The 25,633-nt window shown below is 45.6% G+C and overlaps 2 protein-coding genes across 3 annotated transcripts in view; one reads left to right on the forward strand and one right to left on the reverse strand.

Moving 5' to 3' along the window:
* The window catches only part of hmgn2 (high mobility group nucleosomal binding domain 2), a 419,610-nt gene that overhangs the window by 68,362 nt on the left and 325,615 nt on the right, over positions 1-25,633 (reverse strand). The window lies entirely within an intron of this gene.
* The window catches only part of ago1 (argonaute RISC component 1), a 110,333-nt gene continuing 107,054 nt past the window's right edge, over positions 22,355-25,633 (forward strand). Inside the window, exon 1 of the mRNA XM_060900328.1 lies at positions 22,355-22,734. Coding sequence (XP_060756311.1) covers positions 22,710-22,734 — 25 coding nt within the window. The 5' untranslated portion in view covers positions 22,355-22,709. The remainder of the gene's footprint in view (positions 22,735-25,633) is intronic.

Genomic DNA, 25,633 nt, shown 5'->3' on the forward strand with positions numbered 1-25,633 from the left:
CTAGAGATAATGAGATGAGATAATAATAATAATAATAATAATAATAATAATAATAATAATAATAATCAGTACATTCAATTCAATTTAACTTGATCATCATGTTACACTGACAGGGCTGTACATTCTCATCTCATCTCATTATCTCTAGCCGCTTTATCCTGTTCTACAGGGTCGCAGCCAAGCTGGAGCCTATCCCAGCTGACTACGGGCGAAAGGCGGGGTACACCCTGGACAAGTCGCCAGGTCATCACAGGGCTGACACATAGACACAGACAACCATTCACACTCACATTCACACCTACGGTCAATTTAGAGTCACCAGTTAACCTAACCTGCATGTCTTTGGACTGTGGGGGAAACCGGAGCACCCGGAGGAAACCCACGCGGACACGGGGAGAACATGCAAACTCCACACAGAAAGGCCCTCGCCGGCCACGGGGCTCGAACCCGGACCTTCTTGCTGTGAGGCGACAGCGCTAACCACTACACCACCGTGCCACCCCACAGGGCTGTACAGTCTAACAAAATGTAATTTAACAAGCCTCAGGTGTAAACATACAACACATCTTAGTGTAAATTAGCACAGGATATATGGACATTAAATAAGGAGCATATCATTAATAACAACTAGATCAATTAATAAGTAGAACAGGTAGAACAATTAAAGTGAATGTAACGCCTCTAAACCACACTTTTTTCCTTGTACAAAGCAGCAATCGTTATGTTGACTGACCGTGTGTTTTCAAACCGTAGCTGATCCAAAAGACCAAAAATTGATGGAAAATCAATAAGATCAGCTGATTTTCACGGAATCTGCCGAGACTCATCCAGAAGATCCCGAAGTGATGCGTGACATCACACGTGTAACAATCCAGGTATCATTTTTGTTCACGTGTGCAGCAGTGGTTAGACGAGTCTCGATATGGTTTCTTTCACTGTATCTATAAAGTCAGTTTCATTGATGTTATAACTCTTCACTGATGGAAACTTGAGTGCAAAACTGTTCATGACAACTGCAGTCCTAAAGTTATTGTTTATTCGCATGTATAAGGACATTAAATCGTATAATAATAGCAATTTAAAAAAAAAAAACATGCAGGGGAGGCCAGAAACCGATATGGTTTTTCGTGGGCCTCCCCCCAAAACTTAAAAATATAAGAATGCTGGCGTTATAAAGTATACATACAGTGGGGCAAAAAAGTATTTAGTCAGTCACCAATTGTGCAAGTTCTCCCACTTAAAAAGATGAGAGAGGCCTGTAATTTTCATCATAGGTATACCTCAACTATGAGAGACAAAATGAGAAAAAAAATCCAGAAAAATCACATTGTCTGATTTTTAAAGAATTTATTTGCAAATTATGGTGGAAAATAAGTATTTGGTCAATAACAAAAGTTCATCTCAATACTTTGTTATATACCCTTTGTTGGCAATGACAGAGGTCAAACGTTTTCTGTAAGTCTTCACAAGGTTTTCACACACTGTTGCTGGTATTTTGGCCCATTCCTCCATGCAGATCTCTTCTAGAGCAGTGATGTTTTGGGGCTGTCGCTGGGCAACACGGACTTTCAACTCCCTCCAAAGATTTTCTATGGGGTTGAGATCTGGAGACTGGCTAGGCCACTCCAGGACCTTGAAATGCTTCTTACGAAGCCACTCCTTCGTTGCCCGGGCGGTGTGTTTGGGATCATTGTCATGCTGAAAGACCCAGCCACGTTTCATCTTCAATGCCCTTGCTGATAGAAGGAGGTTTTCACTCAAAATCTCACGATACATGGCCCCATTCATTCTTTCCTTTACACGGATCAGTCGTCCTGGTCCCTTTGCAGAAAAACAGCCCCAAAGCATGATGTTTCCACCCCCATGCTTCACAGTAGGTATGGTGTTCTTTGGATGCAACTCAGCATTCTTTCTCCTCCAAACACGACAAGTTGAGTTTTTACCAAAAAGTTCTATTTTGGTTTCATCTGACCATATGACATTCTCCCAATCCTCTTCTGGATCATCCAAATGCTCTCTAGCAAACTTTAGATGGGGCTGGCCATGTACTGGCTTAAGCAGGGGGACACGTCTGGCACTGCAGGATTTGAGTCCCTGGCGGCGTAGTGTGTTACTGATGGTAGCCTTTGTTACTTTGGTCCCAGCTCTCTGCAGGTCATTCACTAGGTCCCCCCGTGTGGTTCTGGGATTTTTGCTCACTGTTCTTGTGATCATTTTGACCCCACAGGGTGAGATCTTGCGTGGAGCCCCAGATCGATGGAGATTATCAGTGGTCTTGTATGTCTTCCATTTTCTAATAATTGCTCCCACAGTTGATTTCTTCACACCAAGCTGCTTACCTATTGCAGATTCAGTCTTCCCAGCCTGGTGCAGGGCTACAATTTTGTTTCTGGTGTCCTTTGACAGCTCTTTGGTCTTGGCCATAGTGGAGTTTGGAGTGTGACTGTTTGAGGTTGTGGACAGGTGTCTTTTATATTGATAACGAGTTCAAACAGGTGCCATTAATACAGGTAACGAGTGGAGGACAGAGGAGCCTCTTAAAGAAGAAGTTACAGGTCTGTGAGAGCCAGAAATCTTGCTTGTTTGTAGGTGACCAAATACTTATTTTACTGAGGAATTTACCAATTAATTCATTAAAAATCCTACAATGTGATTTCCTGGATTCTTTCCCCCCTTTCTGTCTCTCATAGTTGAAGTGTATCTATGATGAAAATTACAGGCCTCTCTCATCTTTTTAAGTGGGAGAACTTGCACAATTGGTGGCCGACTAAATACTTTTTTGCCCCACTGTACATAAGCAAACAAAATTAACTAATGAAAGAAACAAATCAAAATGATATAATAAAGTATCTATATACATCGGAAGCTTACACATATGAAGACAATTAAAAGTCTTGAAACATATGAAATGAAATATGAGAATGCATAGCGTTGTAATTAAGGTATACATACATAAGCAAACAAAATTAACTCATGAGAGAAACAAATCAAAATTATATAATAAAATATATATACATCGGAAGCTTACACATATGAAAAACAAATAAGAGTCTTGAAATCTATGAAATGAAATTCAAAATGAAACTAAAAAGTTATTAAACATAAAGAAGAAACCTTTATTTGTCACATGCACACTTCAAGCACAATGAAATTCATCCTCTGCATTTAACCCAGTGAGCAGCCACACCAGAGCGCCCGGGGAGCAGTCAGGGGTCGGGTACCTTGCTCAAGGGCACCTCAGCCCAAGGCCGCCCCACGTCAACCTAACTGCATGTCTTTGGACTGTGGGGGAAACTGGAGCACCCTGAGGAAACCCATGCAGACACAGGGAGAACATGCAAACTCCGCACAGAAAGGCCCTCACTGGCTGCTGGGTTCGAACCTGGAACCTTCTTGCTGTGAGGCGACTGTGCTAACCACTACACCACCATGCCGCACGAAAGGAAAAGCGGATAACTGAAAAACAAGGAAAACAAACAAATCAGGTGGAAGTAGTGCTTGGGTGTTCCATGAAATCTATGTTTTGAACTTTTTTGAAACTGGGTAACGACAGACAAGTTTGCTGTAGTTGGCTTAAGTTGTTCCATATGGTGGGGCCTCTAAACATTATTGTAAATTGTTTTTGACTAGATTTTGTCATAACTGGTCTTAAAAGATTCTGCTGTCTTGTACTGTGGTGGTGGATATCTGAGTTGAAATTGAAAAAAACTTTGTATTGATCAGGTAAACAAGAGCTATTATGGATAATTTTATGAACAAATAAAGCAATTTGTAGTTTGTTGATGTCTTACACAGTCATAACTTTTAAATCATGAAACAGAGCCGCTGAGTGTGCTGTAAAAGAGGCATTGGCTATGATTCTAACAAAGCGCTTTTGTAGTTGATAGAGTGGTTTGATGGACGTTGTGTACAGTAAGTACTCATCTCATCTCATTATCTCTAGCAGCTTTATCCTGTTCTACAGGGTCGCAGGCAAGCTGGAACCTACCCCAGCTGACTACGGGCGAAAGGCGGGGTACACCCTGGACAAGTCGCCAGGTCATCACAGGGCTGACACATAGACACAGACAACCATTCACACTCACATTCACACCTACGGTCAATTTAGAGTCACCAGTTAACCTAACCTGCATGTCTTTGGACTGTGGGGGAAACCGGAGCACCCGGAGGAAACCCACGCGGACACGGGGAGAACATGCAAACTCCACACAGAAAGGCCCTCGCCGGCCACGGAGCTCGAACCCGGACCTTCTTGCTGTGAGGCGACAGCACTAACCACTACACCACCGTGCCGCCACAACATGTTCTTATTGCCTGTAATAAATACAGTAGAGAAAGATAAGAACTTCTTACAGAACTCATGAAAGTGGGCATGAAAGAAGTGTCAGTGGGATCAATTTTGGAAATGGGGTCAAGTGGGAAGGGAAAGTGTTGGCTTTTTAAATATCTGAAGGACAGACTCATGAAGAGAATCTAATGCAGTAATGGAATGACACTGAAGGAGGCAGCAATGCAACAAATTGGATGCCAGCTGCCGTAAAATGCCATAGAAGAAGAAGAAGAAGAAGGAGTGATGACTTGAAGAATTCACTTCCGACCACTAGAGGGTTAGATGGGGTTTTAGGATCTCTATTGACAAAACCAAAATAATGTTTTTCTCAAGAAAGAAAATGGCTAAGGATATAAAAGCGAATCTCTCTGCTAATGAATTGGAAAGGGTTGACTCCTTTAGATATCTGGGCATATGGTTTGACCAAAGATTAACGTGGGCAGTGCATATACAAAAAATGATTGATAAATGCACGAAAGTAATAAATGTAATGAGATGTCTATGCGGAGTGGAGTGGGGAGCAAGCAGACATGCTCTAAGAACAATTTATACAGATTTGATTCGGTCTGTGCTTGACTATGGAAGCATAATATATGGGTCTGCAGCCAAAACATTGCGGAATAAGTTGGATGTGATCCAAAATCAAGTATTAAGGTTATGCTGTGGTGCTGTTAAAACTACTCCAGTGACAGCTATCCAGGTGGAGATGGGAGAAATGCCTCTTCGTCTTAGAAGATAACAGTTAGCCATTGTGTATTGGGCAAATTTGAAGGGTCATAATGAAAACCATATGAGTCAACCAGTCCTGAGGCAATGTCAAGAGCGTGGAAATGCCCAAGTCAGAAGTTTTGGTTGGGCGATTAATGATAAAGTTAATGAGATGGGCTTTCGTGAATTAAAAATAAGTCCTACTGTGCCTATCCCAGCTGTTCCACCATGGGTTTTTAAAGAGGTGTCCATTGACTTGGGGTTATTAGAGGAGATGCAAGAGAGTAACATGGACAAATTTAGGGTTCAGAGCTATCTAATGGAGACGTATAGAGAGGATATAACTCGATATACAGATGCCTCTAAAATGGCTGGTAAAAGAGTTGGGGTTGCTTTTGTTATCCCAAAGTTAAAAGTTAAAGTCGGAAAAAGAATCAATGATGATCTAGCTGTTTATACAGAGGAGTTGGTTGCTGTGTGGTTAGCTCTGCTATGGGTGGAAGTTGATAGGCCAAGGAAGGCAGTAATTGCTTCAGACTCCAGCTCAGCTTTGATCAGCATCAGAACGTTCCAGAACGGGGCTCGAACCCGGACCTTCTTGCTGTGAGGCGACAGCGCTAACCACTACACCACCGTGCCGCCCGGTTAAAACATAGTTAAGGGAAAATGGCAAACATTATGGGACAATGGCCAGACTGGGAGACAGTTCTATAATCTCATCTCATTACCTCTAGACACTTTATCCTGTTCTACAGGGTCGCAGGCAAGCTGGAGCCTATCCCAGCTGACTACGGGCGAAAGGCGGGGTACACCCTGGACAAGTCGCCAGGTCATCACAGGGCTGACACATAGACACAGACAACCATTCACACTCACATTCACACCTACGGTCAATTTAGAGTCACCAGTTAACCTAACCTGCATGTCTTTGGACTGTGGGGGAAACCGGAGCACCCGGAGGAAACCCACGTGGACACGGGCAGAACATGCAAACTCCACACAGAAAGGCCCTCGCCGGCCACGGAGCTCGAACCCGGACCTTCTTGCTGTGAGGTGACAGCGCTAACCACTACACCACCGTGCCACCCGGTTAAAAACATAGTTAAGGGAAAATGGCAAACATTATGGGACAATGGCCAGACTGGGAGACAGTTCTATAATATCCAGAACAAAGTGGGAAAGAGCAGAAATACTAATAGAAGCAAGGAAGAGGAGGATGCTTTTTCAAGAATGAGGTTTAGACACACAAGACTAAATAGTTCTTTGTTGATAATAAAGAAGCATGCAGATGGAAACTGTGAATTCTGTGGCAGCCCAGAGTCTATAGAGCATGTTATTTTGCAATGTCCTAAATATCAGGAAGAAAGACAAAGACTAATTTTACAGTTGCAAGGGAAACAATTAATGTTAAACTTGGAGGACATTCTGCAAAGAAGTTCAGGTGAGATCTGCTTCAACGATGTATTTAGCTTCTTAAGGAACACAGTGGGCGGCACGGTGGTGTAGTGGTTAGCGCTGTCGCCTCACAGCAAGAAGGTCCGGGTTTGAGCCCCGTGGCTGGCGAGGGCCTTTCTGTGTGGAGTTTGCATGTTCTCCCCGTGTCTGCGTGGATTTCCTCCGGGTGCTCTGGTTTCCCCCACAGTCCAAAGACATGCAGGTTAGGTTAACTGGTGACTCTAAATTGACCGTAGGTGTGAATGTGAGTGTGAATGGTTGTCTGTGTCTATGTGTCAGCCTTGTGATGACCTGGCGACTTGTCCAGGGTGTACCCCGCCTTTCGCCTGTAGTCAGCTGGGATAGGCTTCAGCTTGCCTGCGACCCTGTAGAACAGGATAAAGCGGCTAGAGATAATGAGATTGTTAGGGTTTTGCTGGGATTCGAACCTGGTTCGTTGGTGTGATAATCCAGCAAACCCCCACTAGGCCACCAGGGGGATGACTCAAATGCAGAGGCGTGAGGCGGAAGTAGAAAAAGAATCAAAAGGTTTATTTAAACTATATACACTATATACAGGGCAAAACAAAAGACAAAAAAAAACCAAAGAGTATAATCCAAAAGAAAAGCAAAGTGCAAAATTTCAAAAGCTAAGAAGATCAAAAAACACAGTACAAAGGAAACTGGAGATAAACATAACAGCACAAAGACTCCGTGACAAGAGGACTGAACTCAGGGGTATAAATAGACAAACTAATTAAGGACACAGGTGAAGATAATTAGGCAATTAACACAAACACAAAACACAGGAACAGTGGCGGCCTCTAGAGGCCAAAATAAACACGACATGAAAAGGAAATAACAGCGGCCTCTAGAGGCCAAAACAGTCCTAGTCCTAACAGGACCCCCCCCCTCTAGGAGCGTCTCCTGACGTTCCCAGGGCGATCCGGATGGGCCGAATGGAAGTCCCGACATAGTTCTTTATCAAGGACATCCCGAGCAGGAACCCAGCAGCGCTCCTCAGGACCATAGCCCTCCCAGTCCACCAGATATTGCAACCCGCCGCGGACCCGGCGGGAGTCAAGCAGGCGATTCACAGTGAACACAGTCTGCCCCTGGAAGATGCGGGGGGGTGGGGGGTTCCTAGGGGCAGGGGCATACGTAGACGTCAGTACGGGCCGTAACAGGGAAACATGGAAAGTGGGGTTGATCCTCAGAGTCCGGGGCAACTGGAGCCGGTAGGAGACAGGGTTCACCCTGCGCACCACCTTGAAGGGGCCAATGTAGCGAGGAGCAAGCTTGCGGTTCTCCACCCGCAGTGGAAGGTCCTTAGTGGACAGCCAAACACGCTGCCCAGGGCGGAAAGCGTGTGCAGGTCTTCTATGGCGGTTGGCCTGAGTCTGGTTGGTTCTGGAGGTCTGTATGAGGGTCTTCCTGACCTTGCTCCAGGTCTTGCGACACCGTCTCACATATTGGTTGACCGAGGGCACCCCCGCGTCCTCCTCCTGGTCCGGGAACAGAGGTGGCTGGAACCCGAATTGGCACTGGAATGGCGACAGCTTGGTGGCCGATGACTGCAGGGTGTTGTGGGCGTACTCCGCCCATGGCAGCCAGGTGCTCCACGATGTCGGGTTATCCATAGCCAGGCCTCGCAGGGTGGTTTCCAGGTCCTGGTTGAGCCTCTCCGTCTGACCATTGGACTGTGGGTGAAACCCAGAGGAGAGGCTGGCAGTGGCTCCGATGACCTTGCAGAACCCGTGCCACACTCGGGAGGAGAACTGGGGCCCTCGGTCTGAGACGATGTCCTGTGGAAGACCAAAGACTCGGAAGACATGATTAAACAAAAGTTTCGCAGTTTCAAGAGCAGAGGGGAGTTTGCACAGTGGTATGAAGCAGCAGGCCTTGGAGAATCTGTCAACTAAGACCAAAATGACCGTGTTACCTTGTGACTCAGGGAGACCCGTGATAAAGTCGACTGCCACGTGGGACCAGGGACGCCGGGGAATGGTCAGAGGATGCAGGAGACCCTGGGGACGCTGTCGTGGGTTCTTGGTTCTGGTGCAAACCTCACAGGACAGGACAAATGACCTTACTTCCTTCTCCATGTTAGGCCACCAGAAGCGTCTTTTCAGGAAGTCCAGGGTCCTCCGAGCTCCCGGGTGGGCGGTGAGAGGGGAAGAGTGACCCCACTGGAGAACCTTGGCCCGGGCTTGATGTGGGACGTACAAGAGGCCTGGTGGCCCCGTCCCAGGACCGGGGTCCTGGCGTTGGGCTCGTCGGACAGCCTCCTCAATACCCCAGCGGACAGGGGCCACAATCCGGGACACAGGGATAATAGGCCCGACTTCATTCTCCCTGTTAGTGGCAGAGAACAGTCTGGACAGTGCGTCAGGTTTGGTGTTCTTGGAGCCGGGGCGGTATGAGAGGGTGAAGTCAAACCGACTGAAAAACAGGGCCCACCTAGCCTGTCGAGGGTTCAGTCTCTTGGCTTGCTGGAGGTACTCCAGGTTCTTGTGGTCAGTCCAAACCAGGAATGGATGTTGTGCTCCCTCCAGCCAGTGCCTCCACTCCTCAAGGGCCAGTTTGACCGCTAGCAGTTCTCGATCCCCCACATCGTACCGGGACTCAGCAGGACTCAGGCGGTGGGAGAAGTAAGCGCAGGGGTGCAGCTTTCCTTCCGAACGTTGAGAGAGCACCGCGCCGACACCACTGTCCGAGGCGTCCACCTCCACGATGAATGGTTGGGAGGTGTCCGGGAGAACCAGAATGGGTGCCGTGCAGAAGCGGTCCTTGAGGTCTTTGAACGCCTTTTCTGCCTGAGGAGACCAGCCATAAGATCCACCTGTCCCTTTGGTGAGGTCTGACATGGGTGCTGCCACAGAACTGAAGTTCCTGATGAACTTGCGGTAGAAGTTAGCGAATCCTAAGAACCGCTGAACCTCCTTAACGGACTTGGGAGTAGGCCAATCCCGGACGGCCAGGGTCTTGGCAGGGTCCATTTGGAGTTGGCCTGTCCGTACAATAAATCCCAGAAAGGAGACCTCGGGAACATGAAATTCGCATTTCTGGGCCTTGGCGAACAGATTGTTCTGTAGCAGCCTCTGGAGAACCTGGCGGACATGGTGGCGGTGCTCCTGCACGGTCTTGGAAAAGATAAGGATGTCGTCGAGGTAGACAAAAACGTATAGGTTAATCATGTCCCTTAAGACGTCGTTGATTAGGGCCTGAAAAACAGCTGGTGCGTTGGTGAGTCCGAAGGGCATCACCTGGTATTCGTAGTGCCCAGACGGGGTGTTAAAGGCAGTCTTCCACTCGTCTCCCTGTCGGATACGGATGAGGTGGTATGCGTTCCGTAGGTCCAACTTGGTGAAGACGGTGGCGCCTTGGAGCAGGTCGAAAGCTGTGGACATCAGCGGAAGGGGATATCGGTTGCGCACAGTGATCTTATTCAGGCCCCTGTAATCAATACATGGTCGGAGCCCCCCATCCTTCTTGCCGACAAAGAAGAAGCCGGCTCCAGCAGGTGAAGTGGAGGGTCGAATAAACCCAGAGACCAGGGCATCTTTGAGGTATTCCTCCATGGCCTTGCGTTCTGGCTGAGAGAGTGAAAACAGTCTGCCACGAGGAGGGGTAGTCCCAGGGAGCAAGTCGATGGCACAGTCGTAGGCCCGGTGCGGAGGAAGAACGGCGGCCCTGCTCTTGCTGAATACCTCCTTGAGATCCCAGTACTCTGTGGGAACTTGAGATAACTCGGTGAGATCAGGGGGCTCGGCAGGAGACACAGGAGAGCTAGAGAGCAGACAAGAGGCATGGCATGCAGGGCCCCATTCCACAACCTGGCTTGTTACCCAGTCTATGCGAGGGTTGTGGCGAGTAAGCCAAGGAAGGCCTAGAATAACTGGGAACTCAGGTGAAGGAATCAGGTGCAGGGATATTTCTTCCTTGTGACCTTGAGACTGGAGGAAAACTGGAGAAGTAACTTGAGTGACTCTACCATCACCTAACGCTTGGCCATCGAGGGCAGACACAGACAGAGGGACTTCAAGAGGTGCAGTAGGTATATTGATGCTTTGGGAGAAGTGAATATCCATAAAGTTCCCAGCCGCCCCTGAGTCTATCAAAGCTTGACAAGAGTGGACAGACTCACCCCAGGAGATGGAGACCGGGATGTAGATTCCTTGGCCAGGGAGTCCGGGAGAGAGGGTAGGCCCCGTCACAACCCTCCCTCGGTTGGACGGGGCGGTCCTTTTCCCAAGAGTTCGGGACATGATGCTCGGAAGTGACCAGGCTTGCCACAGTAGATGCAGCACTTGTCCCTCCTTCTGCGCTCCCTCTCAGATGCGGAGAGGCGAGTACGACCCACTTGCATGGGTTCTGGACAGTCACTGAAGGAGGTAGACGGTCTCCAGGTAGAGGTAGGGAGGCTGGGGGGGCTCAAGGCTTGGTGGCGTTCTCTCATCCTGTTGTCCAGACGAATAGCATGTGAGATGAGGGTTTCGAGGTCACTTGGGCATCCAATAGAGGCCAGACCGTCCTTGATGGGGTCAGACAGACCATGGTGGAAGGCTGACACCAGGGCAGTCTCGTTCCATCCACTTACTGCTGCGAGTGTTCGGAACGAGATGGCGTAATCTGCGACGCTTCCTCCTTGCCGGATGGACATGAGCTTTCGGGCTGCGTCGGTACTGATGTCTGCCTGATCGAAGACCCGAAGCATCTCTTCAGAAAACAGCTGGAAATCAAAGCACTCAGGTCCCTGTCTTTGCCAGATAGCAGTAGCCCAGGCTCGCGCCTTACCAGCTAATAAGGTGATCACAAAGGCAATCTTGCGGCGATCCGTAGTGTAGGTGGTAGGCTGAAGCTCAAAGGTGAGTTGACACTGGGTAAGGAACTCTCGGCACTCACTGTGCTTGCCGTCATACCTCTGTGGTGCAGGAAGGCTGGGTTCGCGAGGTGAAGAAGGCAGCATTGCAGGAGGCACTGGAGCAGGAGTGGGAGCTGGATCAGGAGCAGGAACTGGATCAGGAGCAGGAGATGCAGGCAGAGATGTCAGCTGTGCCAGGGTTTTCCCAATTTGCTGAAGCAGTTCCTCGTGGCGAGCGAGGGCCTCACGTTGGCTGGTGAGCGTACGTCCATGAGCGTCCATGGTCGCTCCGAAGCGTGTCAAAGCTGCCATAATTCCCTGAAGGTTGGCCGGGTAGACAGTTGAAGCAGCCTCTGCTGAGTCGGTCATGACGGAGTCTTTCTGTTAGGGTTTTGCTGGGATTCGAACCTGGTTCGTTGGTGTGATAATCCAGCAAACCCCCACTAGGCCACCAGGGGGATGACTCAAATGCAGAGGCGTGAGGCGGAAGTAGAAAAAGAATCAAAAGGTTTATTTAAACTATATACACTATATACAGGGCAAAACAAAAGACAAAAAAAAACCAAAGAGTATAATCCAAAAGAAAAGCAAAGTGCAAAATTTCAAAAGCTAAGAAGATCAAAAAACACAGTACAAAGGAAACTGGAGATAAACATAACAGCACAAAGACTCCGTGACAAGAGGACTGAACTCAGGGGTATAAATAGACAAACTAATTAAGGACACAGGTGAAGATAATTAGGCAATTAACACAAACACAAAACACAGGAACAGTGGCGGCCTCTAGAGGCCAAAATAAACACGACATGAAAAGGAAATAACAGCGGCCTCTAGAGGCCAAAACAGTCCTAGTCCTAACAGAGATGAGATTATTATTATTAAAAGTGGGCGGCACGGTGGTGTAGTGGTTAGAGCTGTCACCTCACAGCAAGAAGGTCCGGGTTGGAGCCCCGTGGCCGGCGAGGGCCTTTCTGTGTGGAATTTGCATGTTCTCCGCGTGGGTTTCCTCCGGGTGCTCCGGTTTCCCCCACAGTCCAAAGACATGCAGGTTAGGTTAACTGGTGACTCTAAATTGACTGTAGGTGTGAATGTGAGTGTGAATAGTTGTCTGTGTCTATGTGTCGCCCTGTGAGGACCTGGCGACTTGTCCAGGGTGTACCCCGCCTTTCGTCCGTAGTCAGCTGGGATAGGCTGCTACGAGATGAACTTGGCACTGCATTAACTATGCTGATATTATGCTGGCTGAAACGAGGATTTGTAATGCGGCAATTTGCATCACAGAATATGCCGCAGCGGTGCAGCCGCATGGACTCTGGCCTGGGGCCTGTGATTGTATTGCCCAGACCAGTTGGTCTCCTAGTGGAAAATCCTTAAAAAATGCTCTCTACCAGCCGGAGGCATCCCCATCGAGTTCTATCTAGTTTTGCCTCATACTTGGAAAGGTTAAACTCAAGCACTACACTCCAGTCCAGCTGGTGGCAGTAATGCACCATAGGAAAAAGTTGCCAACCACTATAAAACAGAAAGAAGAAGAAAAAGAAAAAAAAGAAGACCACTAGGTATTTGTTCAGATTCTATGTCTTCCTTAAATATTATCCAGAGTGGAAAATCTACATGCCGACAAGACCTCTTAGATGAAATTAACCACCTTATATTTAAGATAAATCAACATCAAACTTTTATTCAGTTCACATGGTTTCCAGCTCATAAGGGGGTTGAGGGTAATGAGAGAGTGGATAAAATGGCCAAAGAGGCCATCAAGGCAAATGAGGCTGAGTTCGAAGTCCCATTAAGCAAGGCAGAAATTAAAGTAATAATTAAAGACGACATCAACAAAATGTGGCAGGAGAAATGGAATACAGAGGAGAAATGAAGGCATCTATATCATTTACAAAAGGAGGTGGTGTTTAGAAGGGGTGGTGAACTGAAACGACAGGAGGAGGTTTGGTTGACTAGGCTGAGGATAGGGCACACAAGTAACTATAGACTATGTATAGACTATGTAACTATAGACAACTTATTAAGTCAGCCATTCACACAATCAGCAGTAACAGCTCTAACACAGTATTTAAAGGACACTCAACTAGCAAACAGAATTTTTTTTTTGTTATAATCAGTCTGCAATTTAATATCCCTTGAGATCACACCTCCAGCCCGGTAGATGACGGTAATACACATCAATTGTTAACCGCCAATAAATCGACAGAAGAAGAAGAAGAAAAAAAAGACAAGTCCCACAGTGTCATTGCCGGCTGTACCTCCATGGGTCATTGAAGAGGTGCCTACTGACTTTCAACTTTTAGAAGACAAGCAAAGTACGGAAATGGATAAGCATAGGGTGCAGTGGTATCTAAATGAAAAATATGGCGAAGAAACTAAAATATTTACAGATGCATCTAAGCACACAGATAGGACAGTAGGGGTAGCATAGAGTAGAGTGGGGGGGAAAAGCCCCCCTTAAGGAAAATTCAGTTTTTCTCCAAGTTGAAATGAACCATGTGTTTAGTTGTAATCATAGTTTTTGACAACAGTGACATGAACAATAATGCCACCTAAAGTTTGCCTAAAGTTAATACTTAATTTTTTTTTTTAACAAAAACAAACATTGTGCCAAGGGGGCCTTTTACCCCCCCCCCAGTGGGGTAAAAGGCCCCCTGAGGTGGGGCAATAGGCCCCCTCACTCAAAAAAAGCTGTTTGGATAGCAAAAGTGTTTACTTAAGCCTATAATGTGAAAGAAACAAGAAAATATCCCTGAATTAATGAATAGATGCATTATTTTATTATATTTCGCATTTTAATTTCAATATAATTTTGTGTGGATTGAACATGAATTAACAAAGAACAAGTGCATCAATAAATAATGCTAATTGAATCAATGAATTCATTAGCTATCTGCTATTCAGAAATGTATGAAATACAGTAATTATGATAAAAGGAAACGATGCCCCCTGGGGGCCATTTACCCCGCCATTAAGGGGGCGTTTTACCCCACAGACTACACTTTTACAAAAAAGGGTCTTACTTTCAAAATGTGATTCAACTTTTTGTACCTAATGTATTTTTTTTAACGTACTGACTTGTCTACTCATACCACATACACAGTTGTGATATCTGACGAAATAGCAGCTATCTACATACAGTTTTACTGATATCTGAAAATTATATCACTTACCATGAAATTTGATTTCTCTCCGCTGCGTTGCTGATATGCGATCCACAGTGGATATTTGTATATCCCTGTTGTCAAGCCAGTCCATAGCAACAATAGAAATGTAACTTTGCGCCATCTGGTGGTTATTTTGGGTAAAACAGGACGGGGCGTATTACCCCACAGGGGCGTATTACCCCACTCTACTCTATGTCATCCCAGAACTTAAAATTGAAGTTGGTAAGAGAGTTACTGATGATTTGGCAGTCTATACGGCTGAATTACTAGCTGTGTGGCGAGCATTGCAATGGGTGGAGGTACATAGGCCTGGAAAGGTAGTAATTGCCTCAGACTCAAGTTCAGCATTGATTAGTATTAAAACTTGGCAATCAACGTCTAGGCAAGATATAGTGTTCAAAATAGCACAAGTCACCGATAAACTATTAAAGGATGGGATTAAATTGTCATTTGTATGGGTTCCTGCCCACTTAGGTGTGGTTGGCAATGAACTTGCTGACAGGTGTGCTAAGGAGGCTGCTGGTAATGATAATATAGATTTAGAGGTGGACTACAGCAAGTTTGAAATCAAAAGCATATCACTGCAAAAAGTAAAATCTAACCAAGATTAAATATCTTAAATCAAGACAAAATATGCTTGTTATTTGTCTGCCAAGATAATTCTCCTTTCCAGGCAGGTTTTGTGTAAGAGTATTTCACTTACTTTAAGCATTTTTTCCCTCAATTATCTTAATAAGGTATTATAACTTGTTATTGAGATTTTATTACTGGTTATGAGTAAGTTCTGTCTTAAAATGAGAATTACCATAATTTCATCGGTGTTATATTAACCATGACAAGTTTGTCAAAGTCAGAATTTCTTATTTCAAGCATCTTATCCTTTCTTTTAATCTCTTAACACAAAACAGATCACTAAATTAAATGAATTGTTGTATTGTCAATCTGGCAACAAAAATAGGCTACAAAATGGATTGGTTTGTTGTTTTGATTTTGATTAATTTGGCGGTCTCAGTTGGTATAAACACTTACTTAAACAGAGCACACCAGTATGCCCACACTGCAAAAACCCGGCTTACAAAAACAAGAAAAAAAGTAATAAAATTAGGAATATTTTACTTAAAATAAGCAAAATTATCTGCCAACAGAACAAGAAAATTTGACTTGGCAAGATTTTTAAAAACAAGTAAATATATCTAGCTTTAGAAACCCCACAGATGTCTTAAAACTAGTGTATTTATACTAAAAACAAGTAAAGTTGGACTACTCATTTTAACATGCTAGATACTTTGTCCCCCAACCAACAGTTTGACTATTTCATCTGGGCGTATTGGTGTGCTCTGTTTAAGGCCGAGTTTACATTAGACCGTATCTGTCTCGTTTTCTTCGCGGATGCACTGTCCGTTTACATTAAAACGCCTGGAAACGCTGGGAAACGGGAATCCGCCAGCATCCACATATTCAATCCAGATCGTGTCTGGTCCGGTGCTGTGTAAACATTGAGAATACGCGGATACGCTGTGCTGAGCTCTAGCTGGCGTCGTCATTGGACAACGTCACTGTGACATCCACCTTCCTGATTCGCTGGCGTTGGTCATGTGACGCGACTGCTGAAAAACGGCGCGGACTTCCGCCTTGTATCACCTTTCATTAAAGAGTATAAAAGTATGAAAATACTGCAAATACTGATGCAAATACTGCCCATTGTGTAGTTATGATTGTCTTTAGGCTTGCCATCCTTCCACTTGCAAGTGGTAAGTGATATGCGCTGGGATCACACACACAGCGGCTCAGTCCCGAATCACTGCTCGTGCGCTTCACTCGCGCGCTCTGTGAGCTGCGCAGGGCCGGAGTGCGCACCCTCCAGAGGGCACTCGCTGTTCAGGGCGGAGTGATTTGGAGCGCAGGATGCCTGCGGAGCCGAGCGTATCCGTGTATTGGTGTTGCTATGTGCACGCGAATCGTGTATTGGTGTTGCTGTGTGCACGCTAATCGTTTTAAAAACGTTAATCTGATGATCCGCTGATACGGTCTAATGTAAACCCCACCTTAGTAAGTGTTTATACCAACTGAGACCGCCAAATTAATCAAAATCAAACCAACAAACCAATCCATTTTGTAGCCTATTTTTGTTGCCAGATTGACAATACAACAATTCATTTCATTTAGTTATCTGTTTTGTGTTAAGAGATTAAAAGAAAGGATAAGATGCTTGAAATAAGAAATTCTGACTTTGACAAACTTGCCATGGTTAATATAACACCGATGAAATTATGGTAATTCTCATTTTAAGACAGAACTTACTCATAACCAGTAATAAAATCTCAATAACAAGTTATAATACCTTATTAAGATAATTGAGGGAAAAAATGCTTAAAGTAAGTGAAATACTCTTACACAGAACCTGCCTGGAAAGGAGAATTATCTTGGCAGACAAATAACAAGCATATTTTGTCTTGATTTAAGATATTTAATCTTGGTTACATTTTACTTTTTGCAGTGCAGATGAAAAAGTCAAACTGTAGGTTGGGGGACAAAGTATCTAGCATGTTAAAATGAGTAGTCCAACTTTACTTGTTTTTAGTATAAATACACTAGTTTTAAGACATCTGTGGGGTTTCTAAAGCTAGATATATTTACTTGTTTTTAAAAATCTTGCCAAGTCAAATTTTCTTGTTCTGTTGGCAGATAATTTTGATTATTTTAAGTAAAATATTCCGAATTTTATTACTTTTTTTTCTTGTTTTTGTAAGCCGGGTTTTTGCAGTGGCAGAGAATGAGAGAAAGATGGCAAACCCTATGGGATAGTGGGCAAACTGGAAGACACTTCCATAATATCCAGGGCATCTTAGGACGGCCTAGATCTTCAAACAGGAGTAAGGGGGAGGAAGATATGCTCTCTAGAATGAGATTTGGACACACAAGACTAAACAGCACTTTAGCGATAATTAAAAAACACGCTGATGGAAACTGTGAGTTCTGTGGTAGCCCAGAGTCTGGAGAGCATGTGCTCTGTCATTGTCCCAAGTATCAGGAAGAAAGACAAATATTAATGGAACAGCTGGAAAGGGAAAAGTTGAGACTAGGCCTGAAGGAAATTTTACGAAGAAGTTCAGGAGATATTTGCTTCAATTTTGTCTTTAGATTTCTCAAAAATACAGGCCTTATTCACAGAATTTAGTTCTTTTCCCCTCTTTTATTATTTCCTAATTTTAGATTATTTCTTTATTTTCTTTATTTACTCCCATCCTTGGCGGCACGGTGGTGTAGTGGTTAGCGCTGTCGCCTCACAGCAAGAAGGTCCGGGTTCGAGCACCGTGGCCGGCGAGGGCCTTTCTGTACGGAGTTTGCATGTTCTCCCCGTGTCCGCGTGGGTTTCCTCCGGGTGCTCCGGTTTCCCCCACAGTCCAAAGACATGCAGGTTAGGTTAACTGGTGACTCTAAATTGACCGTAGGTGTGAATGGTTGTCTGTGTCTATGTGTCAGCCCTGTGATGACCTGGCGACTTGTCCAGGGTGTACCCCGCCTTTCGCCCGTAGTCAGCTGGGATAGGCTCCAGCTTGCCTGCGACCCTGTAGAAGGATAAAGCGGCTAGAGATAATGAGATGATGATGAGATGAGACTCCCATCCTTAAAGGGATAGAATAGGCTTCTGAACCACACCCCAGTCCAGCAAGTGGCGGTAATGCTGCTTTTACGCTCAGCTGCCAACCGCCATAAAAACCAAAAAAAGAAGAAGAAGAAAAAAAAAGAAAAGAAGGTATGGTTCACACGTATGAGAATAGGCCACACTGGATTAAATAGCAGTATACATATTATTCATAAGCATCCCACTGGCATGTGTGAGTTTTGTGGAGTTAGAGAAGATGTGGAGCATGTATTATTAAGATGTGTAAAATACTCAAGACAAAGACAAGGTCTTAAGAGAATAGTTGAAGCAGCCAAAAAGGTTTTCTTTTTAGAGACCCTACTGGGGGAGCCTAGATCAAGGCATATCACTAATGCAGGAACAGCTTTTATTAAAGACACGTTCAGACTGCACCCTGAAACGACCCATATCCGATTTTTTTGCCCATATGCGACCTGTATCCGATTTGTTATTGACAATCTGAACGACACAGATCCGATTTTTTCACATGCGACCCAGGCCGCTTGGATATGTGGTCCTAAATCCAATGCATATCTGTTATTTTCACATGCGACTGCAGTCTGACCGGACAGGTCGCATTCATGCGACCTACATGTCATCAACAAGAGACAAACGTCACTATTCTGCGTTGGCTAATCCCGCCTCTTTGGTGGAAAACAACAACATTTGTACAGTTTTCAGAATTTAAATAGACTTTTATAGAATTGATCAAGCTAATGGTGGATTTGGTAGGGACCTGGATGTTGATCTGTTAGCCTGATTAAATAAAACAGTTTCTATAACTGATTTATAACTTAAACCATCCTGTATTACAAGATTATAAGATTGTTCTGGAAATTTCCAGTAATTTGACACCTTCGGTCTGATTAGTCTGCTGCCCACATTAATCAGATTATTGTGTGAGTTCCGCCGCCGCCACAAAAACCACATCGCCAGGTCTCGCCTCATCTCCATAGCAAACTGCACTGGTGTTTCTGCACCTTGAGCCAGCGCTGAGAGAAGTTGCAGAATTCAGCTGGCTATAAACAATCTAAATAAATATTTATAAAAATGTAGAAAAAGTTTATTAATATGACGAAATAAATATGTGCAAATTATTAAGCCTGAATTAAGAGTTTGGTAATACAGCGGCCATATCCCAAATGACTGCCTACTGAAGCTCGAGTGCACTATATAGAGTTTAAAAATCCATTACTTCCTAGTAACATGTAGTGCACTTATACAGAAACTAGAGAGACATTTAGGAGTCAACCCTCGTTACCAGGCGACACGTTTTCATTTCAGTTCGGAAACAAAAACACACACGAGACCTCACACTTTAACACTAACCAGATAATTAAACAAAAAAAAGAAATCATTAAACTTGAAGAGTGCGCTTTTTTTTTGTTTACGTATTACGTAGATGTGCTTATTACGTGTCAATTTGCGCATGCGGGACACTTTTGGGTCGTTTTCCGTTCATATTGGAGATCGCATACAAGTCTCATATAATTGGTAATGTGAACGGCCTAACAAAAAAAATCGGATTTCACAACAAATCGGATATGGGTCGTTTCAGGTTGCAGTCTGAACGTAGTGTAAGATAGCTGGTCACATTTAATCTTATCGTTTTTTTTTTTTAAAATAATGTCCGTGTGGGGGCGGCACGGTGGTGTAGTGGTTAGCGCTGTCGCCTCACAGCAAGAAGGTCCTGGGTTCGAGCCCCGGGGCCGGCGAGGGCCTTTCTGTGCTGAGTTTGCATGTTGTCCGCGTGGGTTTCCTCCGGGTGCTCCAGTTTCCCCCACAGTCCAAAGACATGCAGGTTAGGTTAACTGGTGACTCTAAATTGAGCGTAGGTGTGAATGTGAGTGTGAATGGTTGTCTGTGTCTATGTGTCAGCCCTGTGATGACCTGGCGACTTGTCCAGGGTGTACCCCGCCTTTCGCCCGTAGTCAGCTGGGATAGGCTCCAGCTTGCCTGCGACCCTGTAGAAGGATAAAGCGGCTAGAGATAATGAGATGAGATTGTCAAATTGTAGAGAATATTGATGTTGGAGCTAACTTATCTTTTACAAATATTAAAACAACAACAACAACAAAAATAGTCCCTATGAAAAGGGCACTTTGGACAGCAAACAGAAAAGGGGCAGGGGCTAGAGCACCTGTAGCACCGGTTCATTGCACGTGGGTGTTGTTGTGCACCTGGATGTAGTAACCATCAACACACAAGGCGAGATTTATCATTTTATCGGATCCCGACAGATACTGACCGACGGAGAAGATGGATGGTCTCTAAAATATTGGCAAAATGATGTTTATTGACATAGCAATCGTGTGTAACGGGAAGCATTTGCATATCCGAAGTGTTGTGTTTACGTCAAAGATAAAATAAACCGATATGACAACGACTGCTGCTGCCAGGTTGGGGACACAAACTAGTAGAAAGGAAGTGTGCCAACAGACTTCCTTTGTGGTCGATTCTGCTTTAAGGTAAGATGCATTTAATTATTCGTCTGCTGTGGGTTTGGAATCGGTAGCCTGACCGAGTCGTTCATGTTTGTGGTGCCATTTGTTTGTTGACGCGTGTTGAAATGGAAGATTGGTTGTTGACATGATTTCCAGTGATGCTTTGGTGCTGCTGTGGATCAGATGTGTTGAGTAGCCTGACTGTTTTTTTTTTTCTTGCGTGTGGTATCATTGTTGACACGAGGTTGTTTTTTGAACATGCCAATGCGGACACGATTTCCCCTGATGAGTTATGACTTCAGACGCGATGCGTGTGTGGAGTCCGCGTGATATGTGCGTAAGATAGGCTTCTCATGTGTTTGGAGATCCGCGCTCTGAGACAAGCGCAAGCACCCCCCCCAAGGGAAAAAAAGGGACCCCCCGAAAATATCGGCATAGTTCGAACACTGGGTTGGAGAAAGTAATGGCAAATAGCGAGTGCACAAACCATAGAAGGTAAACTGTACACAGCGCCAGGGCAGTGTGATGGCATGTCTACTTTTAGATTGTGTTAGCTTATCAATGAACACACTCGTCACTCGACGAGTTTCACGTCTTTATGACGGATACTTAAATGCGTGTTAGGTATTACTGTTGCAGTCTAAGCAGTCATTGTAGCAGCTAGATGAGCGAGAACCCAAAGGGTCTGTGCCATAAACCGTTATTTCTTCATGTCCAAAATGGCGGTCGCACTTACGAAGGTCACGTGAGTGAAAAGGGTCCATAGTAGGATATTGAGGTATTTCACTCACGTGGCCAAGTCATGTGATGCTGCCATTTTGGACGTCACGGCTCGAATCAGTTTGAATGCGAGGAAGGCGACAAACGAAAAACATAAAAGAAAAAGGAGCGAGATGCAGAAAACACCTTCACTATCCGGCGACGTAGGGCATTTACAGGGCGAGCAGAGGGAGAGGTATTTGCAAAAATTGAGGTTAGCAGGCTTAGAGAACGATGTTTACCTGCTTCCACCAGGATTGTTCACTGACAGCTAAGATTTGTTCACATTTTCATTTACTTTCGGTCCTCAGGATAAACAAAATGTTATTAAATGTCATTGAAATAACTTCTTAGTCTGTTGAGACATGGCCCGTTATAAGTTTTTCCTTTACTGTATTTACTAGTTTACTGAGCGCGCTCCGGGGCTGGCTGGCCGGCTAGCTAGCGCTCCGGGGCTGGCTGGCCGGCTAGCTAGCGCTCCGGGGCTGGCTGGCCGGCTAGCTAGCGCTCCGGGGCTGGCTGGCCGGCTAGCTAGCGCTCCGGGGCTCGCTGGCCGGCTAGCTAGCGCTCCGGGGCTGGCTGGCCGGCTAGCTAGCGCTCCGGGGCTGGCTGGCTCAGTAAACTAGTAAATCCAGTAAAGGAAAAACTTGAGACTGAAAGGTTTTAACAGTCATCCAAATGACTGAACGTAAACATTGCTACAGTAACATACTAGCTACTGTTGTCGACATTAGCTAGCTTGCCGTCCAAAATGGCGGACACCGGGGCGTCACGTGACCCTGTGACGTCAGGTGAAATACCTCAATAGTGTAATTGGGCCTTAATTAGGCATCAATCCTGTAGATGGCAGCAATGCAACTATTTGGATGCCGGCTGCCATAAAACTCCAAAGAAGAAGAAGAAGAAGAAGGGGGGGGGGAAAAAGAGCACTAGAGGGCAGCACTAAGAATGAGCCTGATGATGGAGAACACATTTGAGTGCTCGGAGGAGGAGAAGAAGAAGCAGGAGGGTGTTCAGGGGAAAGCGACTGACTGAGCGGCCGTTGTTTTGTTGTCGTTCCCGTGGAGAGCGGTGTTTGAACGGTGAGCAGGAATATAAACACACCGCGAGGAAGAAAACAAAGAAATAAACAAACAAACCAACCACTGAGCGGAAATCAGTCCGAGGTGTGGAGAAGGAGAAAGCAGCCGAAGGGGAGCTATTGTGTTGGGGGTCCGTGGAGGGCTCCGGGAGAAGAGCTGCTAGGACGCCGAAGGAAGGAGCCTGAGAGTCGGCCGCGCTTCCAGGCTCGCCGCCGTGGCGGTTTAACCGGTTCACAGGGATAGCGTTCAAGCCGCGGGGAGCCTGAGTGGATGGGATGGAGCCGGGACCATCTGGAGCTGGTAGGTCAACACACAGCGCGGTTCTTCTCCAAAACACACATGTTCAGGGGCACACTGGGATTTGCACCAAAACATGCAACATAACATACAAAGTGCCTGAGTGTGGCGCACCTGATCACAGCAGCCTTTCACCTGCTAAAGCATTACACAATAGCATTGGGACTGTTTGTTTGTTTGTTTGTTTAGCTGACATCCCATCCCATCCCATCCCAGCAGCTGGAAGTCATGCTGCTTTGCTCCAAAGCATAAAAGCAACAGCCAGTGATCTTCAAATGCATCTTACAAAAACCACAGTTGGGGGTCGTGGGAATCCTGGTTGAGGTGAAGCCCCTGAGTCCCACCCCTCTCTTCCTTCTGACTAAACCACGCCTCGTCTGGGTCCACGCCCACATCTTGCCCCTCCCAACACAATCCCAAGGGATCATTAATAATTGATCCTGGTGAAATGGAGGCAGATGTGGTTTGTCACGCTGGGGTCCGAACGCGTGACGCTTTGTCTTCCGCGGTGGTCTTTACAATAGTCGCCGTGTCCGAGTTAGTGATGATCGTGACCAAGACGTTCTTGCCGCGTCTTGTTCACACTACAAGTTCGTCATGATGACCATTTCGACCTCGACCAATCATCGTTGGTGTTGGAGAGTCTGGTCGACAAATTATCAAGGGACGTGTCGTAGGAGTAAATTCTGGCACGATGCGCCTTTCGTTGCGGTGTTTGGCGTCCTACATCTGCGTTCTTTGATCCCTCAAATTTTGAGGAATAAATCTTATATTGCTCAACATTAAGCCTGTTCAGTTTCATTTGCCGAGACTGTATAGTTTCTGGGATATTTACACATACAAAGTGACCCAGTGCAAGTGTATGAGTGTGGCACACCTGATCACTAAAATCTACATTTCACATGAACAGGAGCAGCCTTTCACCTGCTAAAGCATTACACAATAGCATTGGGACTGTTTGTTTGTTTGTTTGTTTCTTTGTTTTTGTTTGTTTAGCTGACATCCCATCCCATCCCAGCAGCTGGAAGTCATGCTGCTTTGCTCCAAAGCATAAAAGCAACAGCCAGTGATCTTCAAATGCATCTTACAAAAACCACTGTTGGGGGTCGTGGGAATCCTGGTTGAGGTGAAGCCCCTGAGTCCCACCCCTCTCTTCTTTCTGACTAAACCACGCCTCTTCTGGGTCCACGCCCACATCTTGCCCCTCCCAACACAATCCCAAGGGATCATTAATAATTGATCCTGGTGAAATGGAGGCAGATGTGGTTTGTCACGCTGGGGTCCGAACGCGTGACGCTTTGTCTTTCGCGGTGGTCTTCACTATGGTCGCCGTGTCCGAGTTAGTGATGATCGTAAGCAAGACGTTCTTGCCGCGTCTTGTTCACACTACAAGTTCGTCATCATGACCATTTCGACCCCGGCCAATCACAGGCTTTCGTCTAAGCGGGGGAACAGGGGTGCTGCGCCCTCTTACTCTCGGCGTGCGCCCCCTTACCGACTCCGTGAAAACATCCCAGCAGCACTACGTGACAATGTGTCTGATCATCAAATATGTTATAATTGCTCCAAAAATATTCCAATCATAGTAGATACACCGCCAGACGGTGCAAAAACAATCCGAATTGGCGTTTTCCAGACTGAGGCGCCATGTTGTTTACTTGTCGTGGCTGCTCTCGCGAGATTTGACATGGGTTACATACAAGGTCAGCTGACTTGTAGAGTGAGATTTCTCGAGACTGAATGACCTTTCACCCACCGGTGCGGGAGCTTTTGACAGACGTAGTTCGCGAGTTGTTTTTGTTGACACTTGGGCATTTAAAGATGTCATCCCGCGGCACGAAGCGGAAGAAAGCCAAAGACTGTCCGGGGCAGAAGAAGATTACTTCTTTCTTTTTCAGTGTTGACAGACAACTTGTTACAATTTTCCTCTCAGATAGCCTCAGAATGTCCCATTGGAGCATTTTTCAAAGGCTTTGCACGGCAGGGGGGACAGTCAACCGGCACCATCCCCCCCGCTTCGCTCCCTCGCCATGGTGAGCGCCCTCATATTAAATTTTTCTAGAAAAAACCCTGAATCATCGTTGGTGTTGGAGAGTCTGGTCGACAAATTATCAAGGGACGTGTCATAGATAGGAATAAATTCTGGCACGATGCGCCTTTCGTTGCGGTGTTTGGCGTCCTACATCTGCGTTCTTTGATCCCTCAAATTTTGAGGAATAAATCTTATATTGCTCAACATTAAAGCCTGTTCGGTTTCATTTGCCGAGACTATATAGTTTCTGGGATATTTACATTCCACCCCTCTTCGTTCTGACTTAACCATGATGTTCATTCTCTAAAACGGGGCTTTTCAAAGTGTGGGGCGCGCCTCCCCTAGGGGGCGCCAGAGTTCTTCAGGGGGGCGCAACGTGAGGAAAAATAAACCAGAATAAGTTACTATTGCGGACGTTTAGCGAACTTCAGCTAGCCTTTGCCAGAGACAAAATGGATCGATTTTTAGTACCTAAAGCTACAGTGAGTGAGGAGACAGAGTCTGGGCCAAGCAAAAAAAAGAAGGAAGGAAGGAAGTATGACCATGATTATTTAGAGTTTGGATTTTCATGGACTGGATCTGAAGATGCTCCACTGCCACAGTGTGTTGTCTGCCAAGAGGTGCTAGCTAACGATGCTATGAGATGTTTAAAATGTGTAAAACAAGATGTTTTTTTAAAAAAAAAAGCACATGTTTAAAGTGTGTAAAAGAAAAAAATAATGTGTACAACCATTTTTTTTTAAATACGATTGGAACATTAAGTATAGCAACAACAAAAATTGTAAGGGGGCGCTGTTGTTTATTTGCTCTCTGAGGGCCTCTGCATGCTCTTGCGACAAGGCTTTCGCAGATAGCTTTTCGCAGACGGTT

The sequence above is a fragment of the Neoarius graeffei genome, chromosome 19, assembly GCF_027579695.1.
Source record: "Neoarius graeffei isolate fNeoGra1 chromosome 19, fNeoGra1.pri, whole genome shotgun sequence".
Taxonomy (NCBI): domain Eukaryota; kingdom Metazoa; phylum Chordata; class Actinopteri; order Siluriformes; family Ariidae; genus Neoarius; species Neoarius graeffei.